We start from the raw sequence: 12084 nt of genomic DNA, 5'->3' as shown, positions 1-12084 counted from the left end.
ATGTGTACGCATGTATGTATCCAATGTGTCTGTGTGTTCATGTGTATGTGCATATTTATGTGTGCACGTGTGTGTCCATTCCTGCATGTATGTGTTCCCAACAGACTCAAATGTAAGAATTCTGGTTGTGCTTAACCACTGAAGAATCACTGCAATGAAGTAAAAAAAAGAAAAAGAAAAAAGAAAAAACTCTCATTTACAAAGCCATTAAAGCTAAGTGAAGTAGATGATTCACAGTGAATCAATACATATTGTTTTTCAACTGGTTTCAAATGTAAACATTCAGTACATCTTGCTTTTGGTCAACAGTGTTTGGCAAAGCCAATAGGCCTGCTTTTATTTTCTTTTTTATCCCATTAAGTATGAACAAGTACACATCATATCATTATTATGACAATCTCTCTTTTAATATATTTTTTATTAATTTCAAATAGCCACCCAAATTGTTAATGTATTTTCTGAGGTGATTTTTCTCTTCATTCATTTACTGAATTTTTTGTAATGTTTCAAGGCAATTTAATAAATGTTTAGTGGATGCCTGCACTGTGAGAAGAATGTTGAGTATTATACACAAGAACAGTGTCCTGAACAGAGTAGGGAATTCTACTGAAGAGATTTTTAGAGGCATATTCTATTCTCTCTTTAATAGCATCAGGTAACATGGTGATTATAGATTATGGAAAGGTGGGGACTTTAAGAATATGCAGCCAAGAGTCTGCAAAGTATCTTCCGTTTTCAAGTGAAACAAAAATGAGGTACCAATAAGTCAAATAACTCAGTCAACAACATAAAGCCAGTTTGCCAGTTATCCCAAAATCTAGACTTTCCTTTCCAGACACCAGTGCAATGATCTTCCCATTATAATTAATTAGAATGGACTAGGTGAATTAACTTTGGTCGAATAAAGCAATCACTCGTAAGCCCACTACCTTAATACAATACTATTTTAATTTTCATGAATTAACTTAGTATCATTTCCATGTCTATATATTTATATACAAAGCCCACAGCATGCACACTATTTTCCAGTTCATTTTATTTCACTTAGTATTAAAACTATGTATTGCATGATATGATGACTTGGATTTGCTTCAAAATAATCTAGTGGCAGGGAGGGGTAGGTGTATAAATGAAAAAAGATTGCCCATGAAATAATAGTAATTGAAGCTGGGTGATGATTCCATCCTGGGGCTCATTATACTTTTCTACCTACTTTTGCATGCGTTCAAAATGTATATTAGAAGCAAGTAAATAAGTTTATGTGATTTATATGTTGTAGAATATTTTAAAGGCAAATTAAAATACACATCACTATTTGAGAGGCCACCCACAGCAGTGTGTCCATTGAAATATACTGCTTATTTCAGTTTCCTAATATACCTTAGTCACTGCATTAATTTTCCTATGTGTACACATAGCTTCAAATTCAGGTCTCAGCTGGAGCTGCTGCTGCTCCTCCTCAAAGTCCACCAGGTCCCACTCATATTCCAGTCTGGCTTGTCGTTGTTTCCAAAACTCCAAAAACAATGTGACTATGGGCAAAGAAATGTATAAAAACAAATATAATAAAGAGATGGAGGAATAAGTGAATAAGGAGATAATAACTAGATTTTTCTTTACTTTAAAAAATCATTTTGGTTGTATGTATGATGGTTCTTCTGTCGCTGTTTGATGATAAAATTATAAAATTATTAATTTTGACAGAATACTATATCATAGTATTGAAATAACTCATATATAGAAATACAAATTAGCTTCTTAGACAGCAGTCCATGCAAGAAAAATTTTTTTTCAGGCACGCTATTCTCTCTCTCTTCATTCAGATAATTTGAAATAATATTTAAACTTGACTTTTTACTAACACCTAGATTTTGTTTGCATGTCTTTTACTGAAATCATTCAAGCAATCGTACCATATTCTCGGGCTTAGGGAAATTTAAGGAAAACATAGGAACCACTTCATAACACAGTAGGTCTCTCTCTCTCTCTTTGTCTCTCTCCCTGTCTCTGTCTCTCTCTCTCTCTCTATATATATATGTATTATAATATTATATAGTATAATATACAATATATATAATTTTTAAACAAACTTTTACTTAAAGAATAACATATTTACAGAAAAGTATATAAAACATTACCAACACCCACAGAAAAACCTTCCCTTAAAACCCTTCTAAGGCATAGACATAACTAGTTTACATACACACACACACACACACACACACACACACACACACTAGTTTCTTTACCCATTCATCTGTCAATGGACATTTAGATTGTTTCCACATCTTGGTTAATGTGGAGAGAGTTGCAATGAACATAGGAGTGCTAACATCTTTTCGAGATCCTGATTTCAATTATTTTGGGTAAATACCCAGAAGTGGGATTGCTAGATTATATGACAGTTCTATTTTAATTTTTTGAGGCACTTCCACACTGTTTTCCGGTTGTACCATTTAGCATTCCCACCAGTAGTATGCAAGAATTCATTATAATTCTCCACATCCTCATCATTTTCGTAATAGGCATCCTGACAGGTGTGAGATAACATCTCATTGTGGTCTGATTTACATTTCTCTGATAACTAATGACATTAAGTATTTTTTCATATATCTTTTGGCCAGTTGTATAACTTCTTCGGGGAAATGTCTTTTCAAGTCCTTTGTCCATTTTTAATCAGGTTAGGTTTTGTTTTGTTTTTTTTTAAACTATTGAGCTACAGGTGTTCCTTATATATATTTTGGAGATTAACCCTTTATTAGATAGATGGTTTGCAAATATTTTCTGCCTTTCAATGGGTTGCCTTTGCATTCTGTTCATTGTTGTCTCTGCTGTGCAGAGCATTTTAGTTTGAGGTAGTCTAGCTTATTTTGTTTGTTTTTGTTGCCTGGGCTTTGGTGTCATCTGCATGAAATCACTGCCAAGACCAATGTCATATAAATTTTCCTTATACTATCTTCTACGATTTTTACAGTTTCAGGTCTTATGTTTAAGTCTTTAATCCATTTTGAATTGATTTTTGTGATGGTGTAAGATGTGAATGAAAAATGTTGCCTGCTATATCGGTCAACAAAGGATGTTGTAGCCATCAAGCCACTACAGCCCAGATGGTGAGCCCTGAGGGAACTCAAGATGGGAAAGAACAGGATATTGGCCCTAGATAGCTAAGGTGCATATCAAAGGAATGATTTCAATTAGCCCAAATTCTTGCATCTTCCCATACAAAGAAAAGCGCTAATTCATTAACTTAAGGTATCTGGTTTTCTTTAATTAATAGTAATCTTTTGATGTTCTGACTACCTGGTCTGTTGCAAAACTCCTATGTATCCTGGCTCCTCCCTTACCTCTTCAGAGCAGTTCCTCAGAGCTATCTGAGAGGCTGCCTCCTGGGCTTGAAGTCCTCAGAAAGTCTGCCAAATAAAACATAATTCTCAACTTTCAGGTTGTGGATTTTTTTTCAGTTGACAAAGATAAGGATCCAATTTCATTCTTTTGCATGTCGCCATCCAGATTTCCCCAGCACCATTTGTTGAAGAGACTATCCTTTCCCCATTTTGTTTTCTTGGAAATCCTGTTGAAGATTAATTTACAATATACATGTGGATTTATTTCTAGGCTCCATTCTGTTTCATTGGTCTGCATGTCTATCTTTATGCCAGTACCATACTGCTTTGATTGCTGCAGCAAACAAACAGTTCCTAACTGGTTTTCTCCCCAAGGTTAAAAGCAGAGGCAGTAGACACAAATGCCCATCTTCCAATCTTTCTTTGAAAGAGATCTATTTGCAGACTTTAAAAGCTGCTGCCTGTGGGTCCAGCTTCCAAACAGCCTGCATCTAGGTGCTGACTGAGATCTTCCCATTTGGGACACTGATGGGTTTTGGCACACCCCCCAAATACTGGGAGCCACTAAGAATAAAGAAGGCAGCTTGAACAATCACAGGCCACACTTTCAACACTGGGAGAGGTAGCTGTTTTACCTAATGCACAGAAATCAACAAAGAGAGCCAAGGTAAATGAAGAAACAAAAGAAAATATGTTCCAAATAAAAGAACAAGATAAACTGAAAAAAAAGACCTTAATGAAATGAAAACAAGCAATTTACCTGATAAAGAGTTCAAAATAATGGTCATAAAGATGCTTACTGAGGTCTGGAGAACAATGCATGAATAAAGTGAGAATCTGAACAAAGAGACAGAAAATATAAGAAAGTAATAAACTGAGATCATAGAGCTGAAGAATACAATAATTTTATTGTAAAATTCAATAGAAGGGTTCAGCAGCATACTACATCAAATGAAGAAAGGATCAGTAAACCCCAAGAAAGGCAAGTGGAATTCATTCAGTCAGAGGAGAAAAAATGAATGAAATGAAAATGAAAAATGAGTGAAAAAAAATGAAGTCAGCTTAAGGGAGTTATGGGACAATATCAAGCAGACTAACATTTGCATTATAGGGGGTCTCAGAAAGAGAATAGAGAGAGAGAGAGAGACAGCACATTCAAATAATGGGTAAAAACTTCTCTAACATGGGGAAAAAAACAAATATCATATCTATGAAACCCACTGAGTTCCAAAAACGATGAAAACAAAGAGAACCACACTGAGACACATTATATTTAAAAAGTCAAGAGTTAAAGACAAAGAGAGAATCTTATAAGCAAGAAGAGAAAAACAACTTATGTATAAGGGAACCCTCATAAGACTATCAGCATATTTTTCAGCAGAAACTGCAGGCCAGAAGGGAGTAGCATATAGTCAAAGTACTGAACAAATTTGAGGACCAAGAATACTCTACCTGGAAAGTTTTCCAGAAAGTAAAAGTGGAAAGAATTTATCACAACTAGAATGGCTTTTCAAGATATGTTAAAGGGACCTCTTTAAACTGAAATGAAAACATATAAAAGTACAAATCTCATTAGTATATAGGTAAATGCATAGTTAAATTTAAAGTACTCATGTTATAATGGTGGTAGATAACTCACTTGTAAATCTATTATGAAGGTTAAAAGACAAAAGTAGTAAAAATAACTGTAACTACAATAGAATTGTATAACTATAATAATTGGTTAAAGGATACACAAGCTAAGAAGATATAAACTGTGACATCAAAAACATAAAACATGGGAAGGAAAGTAAAAATATAGAGCATTAGTATGCATTTGGAATTAATTTGCTTTGCTTGCAGTAGAATGTTATAACTATAAGATGTTTTATAAAAGCCTCACTGTAATCACAGAGCAAAAACCTATAAAAGACATGCAAAAGATAAAGAAAAAGGAATCTAAGCATACCATTACATAAAATTATCATACCCCAAAAGAAGAAGGCAAGAGAGGAAGAAAGGAACAAATGAATTACAAAACAATTAACGAAATGTCAATAGTAAGTCCATATCTGTCAATAATTACTTTAATGTAATTAACTAAATTCTCCAATCAAAAGTCACAGAGTGGTTGAATGGATAAAAAAACAAGACTCAACTATGTGCTGCCTACAAGAAACTCACTTCAGCTGTAAGGACACATATATACTAAAAGTGAAAGGATGGAAAAAGATATTCCATACAAACTGAAACCAAAAGAAAGCAAGATTAACTATACTTATATAAGACAAAATAGACTTTAAGACAAAAATCACAATAAAGGGAAAAGAAGATCTTTGTATAATGATAGAGAGATCCAAACAAGAAGATATAACACTTATAAATACTTATGCACCCAATAGAGGAGCACCTAAAATATATACAGCAAATGTTAACAGACCTGAAGACAGAAATTGTCAGCAATATAATAATAGTAGGGAGCTTCAACACCCCATTTTCAACAATGGATAGATCATCCTGACAGAAAATTAATAAGGAATCATTGGACTTAAACTACATGTTAGACCAGAGGGACTTAACAGGCATTGACAGCACTTTCCATCTAACAGCAGTAGAATACACATTCTTCTAAGTGCACACGGAATGTTCTCCAGGAAAGGCCATATATTAGCACCACAAAAGAAGTCAATAAATTTCAAAAGTTTGAAATCACATCAAGCATCTTTTCTGACCACAATGGTATGAAACTAGAATTACAGGAAAAGTTAAAACTGGAAAATTCACAAATATGTGGAGAATAAAGGACATGCTACTGAACAAACTTAGAAAAATCAACAGAGAAATTAAACAATATTTTGAGACAAATGAAACTGGAAATACAATATACCAAAACGTACAGGAGGCAGCAGAAGCAGTTCTAGGAAGGAAGTACATAGGGATAAATGCCCACATTAAGAACCAAGGAAAAGCTAAAATAAACAACCTAACTCTAGACATTAAGGAACCAGAAAAAGAAGAGCAAAGTAAGCCAAAGGTAGTAGAAGGAAGGAAATAACAAAGATCAGAGGGTAAATAAATAAAAGAGACAAAAAAACAATAGAAAAGATCAATGACTGTTTTATTTTGAAAAGATAACCTTCTATTTTGAATAGAAAACCTTTAGCCATAATTACCAAGAAAAAAATGATAAGGCTCAAATAAATAAAAGTAGATACTAAATAAGAGACATGACAACTAATACCACAGAAATACAAAGGATCATGAGACTACTATGAACAATTATGTGCCAACACAGTGGATAACCTAGAAGAAATGGATAAAGTCCTAGAAACATACAACCTACTGAAACTGAATCATGAAGAAATAGAAAATCTTAACAGACCAATTACCAGTAAGGATATTGAATCAGTAATCAAAAACGTCCCCACCAACAAAAGTCCAGATCAGATAGCTTTACTGGTGAATTCTATCATACATGTAAAGAATAATTAATCCTTCTCAAACTCTTCCAAAGACTAGAAGAGGAAAGAAAACTTCCAAACTCATTTTATGAGGCCGTCATTATCCTGACACCAAAGTCAGACAAAGACACTACAAGTAAAGAAATTATACTTGATGAACATAGATGCAAAGAACCTGAACAAAAGAGTAGCAAATCAAATTCAGCAATATATTAAAAGAATTATACAGGATGATCAAGTGGGATTTACTCCAGGGATACAAGGATAGTTCAACATCCACAAATCAATCAACACGGTATACCACATAAACAAAATAAATTTTAAAAAATCATCTCAACAGATGCAGAAAAAGCATTTAACAGAATTGAACATCCATCACGATAAAAACTCTCAGAAATATAGGTATAAATGGAATGTACCTCAATATAATAAGGGCTATACATGACAAGCCCATAGCTACCATCATAGTCAATGGTGAAAAGCTGAAAGCTTTTCCTCTATGATCAGGGACAAGACAAGAATGTCTATTCTTTTTTTTTTTTTTTTTTGCGGTACATGGGCCTCTCACTGTTGTGGCCTTTCCCGTTGCCAGAGCAATTAGTCAAAAATAAATAAATAAATAAAAGACATATAAATTAGAAAGAAAGAAGGAAAGAAGTAAAACTGTTTCTGTTTTCAAATAACATTAAATTATAAAAAACATCCTGAAGACTCCACCAAAAAACTGTTAGAATAAATAAATTTAGTCACATTCCAGGATAAAAATAAATATATAAAAACCAGTTGTGAGGGCTTCCCTGGTGGCGCAGTGCTTGAGAGTCTGCCTGCCGATGCAGGGGACAGGGGTTCGTGCCCCGGTCTGGGAAGATCCCACATGCCACGGTGCGGCTGGGCCCGTGAGCCATGGCTGCTGAGCCTGCGAGTCCAGAGCCTGTGCTCCACAACAGGAGAGGCCAGAACAGTGAGAGGCCCACGTACCACAAAACAAACAAACAAACAAAAAAAAACAGTTGTGTTTCTATATACTACCCACGTACTAACAGAAAGAGAAATTAAGAAAATAATCCCATTTACAATAACATCAAAAAGAACAAAATACCCAGGAATAAATTTAACCAAGGAAATGAAAGATATGTACACTGTATGCTACTAGACACTGATGAAAGAAATTGAAGAAGACACAAATAAATGGAAAGATAGTCCATGCTCATGGATTGGAGGAATTAATATAAAAATGTCCATAGTACCCAAGCAACCTCCAGATTTAATGCAATCCCTATCAAAATTCCAATGCTATTTTTCACAGAAATAGAGAAAACAATCCGAAAATTTGTATGGGGCCACAAAAGACTCCAAGTAGCCAAAGCAATCTTGAGAAAGAACAAAGCAGTAGGCATCATATTCCTGATCTCAAACTATATTACAAAATTATAGTAATCAAAATAGCATGGTACTTTTGGCATGGCATAAAGAGAAACACACAGACATATGGAACATAATCAAGAGCTCAGAAAATAATCCCACGTATTATGGTCAATTAATATTTGACAAAGGAGCCAAGAATACTCAATGGGGAAAGAATAGTTTCTTCTATAAATGGTTTTGGGAAAATTGGATATTCGTTTGCAAAAGAACAAAACTGAAAAAAAAGGGAACCCTCGTGCACTGTCGGTGGGAATGTAAATTGGTGTAGCTGTTATGGAAAACAATATGAAGGTTCCTTGAGAAATTAAAAATATAAATATAATAGGATGAAGCAATTCCACTTTTAGGTATATATCCAAAGGAAACAAAATCACTATCTTGAAGTGATATCTTTACCCCCATGTTTACTGCAGCTGCTGGGTGTTCCATGCATAATTGCTCCTTTATTTGTTATGACATATAAGGTTCGTGTTGGTGTACAATCTCTGTCAATGGAGAGAACTGAAAACTACTACATTTGTTGTAATTTGTGTACCTATCATCCATTTCTGATTCCAAAAAATGACAGAGGCAGGATTTGGTAGCCACATTATGAAGAGATGTCCATATACTAACTTAACCAGAGGAGGTTGCTGGAGAATTGTGGGTAAGACTTCTCTGTCCTCCATTCTCTCTTTGAATCTGGCCTTTTCTCTTCAGCCCATAGCAGTCAAGCAGAAATAACAGAAACCCATAAGAACCTCTGCTTCATGTACACACCCCCACAAATGTTGGTGTCCTATTGCCTGAATCAAGCTACCTTGCTCCCTTGGCCAGTTTTTTTCTTTTTAAAATTAATTAATTAATTAATTTTTGGTTGTGTTGGGTCTTTGTTGTTGCGCACAGGCTTTCTCTAGTTGCGGCGAGTGGGGGATACTCTTCATTGTGGTGCGCGGGCTTCTCATTGCGGTGGCTTCTCTTGCTGTGGAGCATGGGCTCTAGGCGCACAGGCTTCAATAGTTGTGGCACACAGGCTCATGGGCTCTAGAGTGCAGGCTCAGTAGCTGTGGCACACAGGCTTAGTTGCTCCAGGGCATGTGGGATCTTGCTGGACCAGGGCTCAAACTTGTGACCCCTGCATTGGCAGCTGGATTCTTAATCACTGCACCACCAGGGAAGTACCTCCTTGGCCAGTTTTTAAATGCACACACTTGCGCTTGTTAAAGACTTTTTTTGTTAAATTGGAGAGAAAAAAGTCTATCTTTTCCCAGAGTCCCCCAAATTTTTAGACATGTTTTAGAAGTCTTTAGGCCTCCTCTTGCCAAGTTACTCTTACAGAAAATAATTTCCTCACTGATGGCAGGAATAACTTCATAAGACTTTTACTTCCCACGTGATACAAAAGAGAAGAGATACTGGGACATTTCCAAAATTAAGGGAAATTCCACCTTACATGGGAGATTTTTACCAAATGGAACTGGAAGCTGGAACTAGAATTTGACACAGGAAATTTAAATTCATTGTTGATGTATTAACCCTCAATAATTTTTGAGTCTCATTCCAGTTTGTATCCATGACTCAATATCCTCCAGCCACCAAATACTTATGTTTATTTCTCCTGAATTAAGCACTTATTGAACCTGTTTTTACCACAGTGCTGAGACAGGGTAATCTGAATACATATGAAGTTTCAAAAATTATAGTGTTTTTCAGAGAAATGAGCAGATGATTAATAGAGACCTTTCTGGACCAAGGATCAAGACGAATGACCATTGATGTGGACTCCATCAGTGTACTGATGTTAGCAAAGACATAAAGATGTAAAATCACCTTTGGTTTATAAGGTATGCCAACTGTATATGTTATATGAATGGCCATAAAACAGATAACATGGAGAAAGCTGTTTTTATGTAACTATTTACTCACCCCAAATTCCCATGAATATTGCAAAGAACACAGTTGACTCATTGTCAAATAAATGGGAGAACTGTAAAACAATAATATCACAAAGACTACTTAGTATCAAATGAGGGAGGGAAATTGCAAGTCTTTTCAACACACCACAATACATACATACCTTTGAAGCCCAACAGGTAGAATTTAGTCTCCAATAGTCACACATTACGTCACAGAGTGGGCACATGATAATCTGACCCCCAACCTCAGGGTCACAGATCTCAGTGCTGCAGAGGGAAGAGGAAAGTTTTTGTTTTGTTTTGTTTTGTCCACGCAGCATGGCATGCGGGATCTTTGTTCCCCAACCAGGGATGGAACCCATGCTGCCGGAAGTGGAAGTGTGAAGTCCTAACCACTGGACTGCCAGAGAATTCCCAAGAGCAAAGTTATTTTAAAAGTGATGTGTTTGGGTGAAAGTCCAAAGCTGTTCTTATTGGAACAACTTTATACAGCTTCTTACATATGGCACAAGGGGAAATGAACTAGCAATTTTTGTAGATCAAATCATGCTTTGAGGAACAGAATCTTTAGAGCCCATCATTAAAAACAAATTTTCCATAAAGCACCCGGTGAGGGGTAGCTGCTGTGTTTGGATCTTTTTCAGAAATATCAATTATCCGCTGCCATAGGAAACATTCTGACACAAATTCCAGAAAAATAATAGCAACAGTTTCAGTTAGCATAAGATTCTCTATTTGGGCAACTCAGTTGCACTTACCTGCTTGAGTTATCATGCATCGATAATAAGCCGTAAATAAAACAAGCTAAGCCAACTATAGCTGCAAAAAGCAGCATTTCTGTGTAAAATCCGAGAAAGACAAAATAGATGCCAATTTTTTCTCCATAATAATCCCTATGAAAGAGGGTAAAAAGAGAATCAGAGGTTGTAAGAATGATACAATCCTGAGAGTCTTGGTTTTTATTCAGACAAATTTGAATTCTAATTTTGGCTCCATTGCTTTCCAGCTGTGTAATTTTGATAAAGTTACTAATCTTTCTAAACTTTAGCTTCCACATCATAAAATGCAGGATAATGCTTAGCCGTAGAATTGGTGTAAGGATTAAAAGAGACAACACATGTAAGTAAGAAGCCAACTGAGTGGAAGTTAAGATTTACTTTTGAAATAATCAGGTAATTTGAAAAGCTTTTAAAGTTTAAAGAGAGTTTAAATGTTTTGAAATAAAGTGCAGAACATTCTTCTAGCAATTAACAAATCAAAATCACATTCACAATCTGTGCACAGGCTTTTGCTTTATCTCTCTCTAAAACTGAAGAATGTACTCAGACCACAACAGATGAGAGTGGTTGTATGTTTGAACTTCCATCTTCCTCTAAATTTGGACCTTTGATGGATGCTTATAGAATTGTAAGACAGGGAGCAAACCAAGGAATCAAAAATGAGTGTTTAATAAAGTTCCATAAAATATACAGTTCAGCACTTGCTTTACAAAGAGTTAAAAAGTGACAGCATTAGTTGGCATAAATGTTCAAGTCTTATAACCAAGTTTTGGATTTTTTTTTTCTGTTGTTTTCTAAACCGACTCTCTCCTTAAGGAATCTCTCAAAGAACCAGAGAACAAGGTTTTCTCTGTCTCATAAAACCAGTTTTTTTAAAAAAAAACACAAAATAGGTTAATCTTCTCCCTTATTCATATAGAGCTCAGCTCACCAAATCCGTGCAGTCTTTCCATAGTTTCCTAGACAGAGAGATGTAATCCCTTTTGGGCTCTAATAGCATGATGTATATAAACCTATTACAGCACTTTTTATTAAATTGTAATTTCCACACATTCTCAAAAACAGGCAAATCTAAACATAAAGGGTTTAAATTTTACATAACATAAACTTAATTTCCCAATGAGAAGGTTTTTAATTTTTTTCACTCAATATTAATTTTATTGAATATCCCATTCTTCAGTTTTCAAAATTTCTAATCTTT

At 35.1% G+C, this 12084-nt stretch overlaps 1 protein-coding gene across 11 annotated transcripts in view; it reads right to left on the bottom strand.

Moving 5' to 3' along the window:
• Positions 1 to 12084, bottom strand: part of ANO5 (anoctamin 5) — a 101400-nt gene that overhangs the window by 23918 nt on the left and 65398 nt on the right. For all 11 annotated transcript variants that reach the window (XM_081238946.1, XM_081238952.1, XM_081238949.1 and 8 more), the window contains 4 exons: positions 10863 to 10997; positions 10266 to 10371; positions 10115 to 10175; positions 1381 to 1532 (listed from right to left, as the gene is read on the bottom strand). In XM_081238946.1, the coding sequence (XP_081095072.1) occupies positions 1381 to 1532; positions 10115 to 10175; positions 10266 to 10371; positions 10863 to 10997 (454 nt within the window). The remainder of the gene's footprint in view (positions 1 to 1380; positions 1533 to 10114; positions 10176 to 10265; positions 10372 to 10862; positions 10998 to 12084) is intronic.

This window comes from Mesoplodon bidens (genome assembly GCF_964165515.1).
Source record: "Mesoplodon bidens genome assembly, chromosome: 7".
NCBI lineage: Eukaryota > Metazoa > Chordata > Mammalia > Artiodactyla > Ziphiidae > Mesoplodon > Mesoplodon bidens.
Note: the sequence above shows the minus strand (reverse complement) of the source record. Positions and strands in the feature narration are given on the sequence as shown.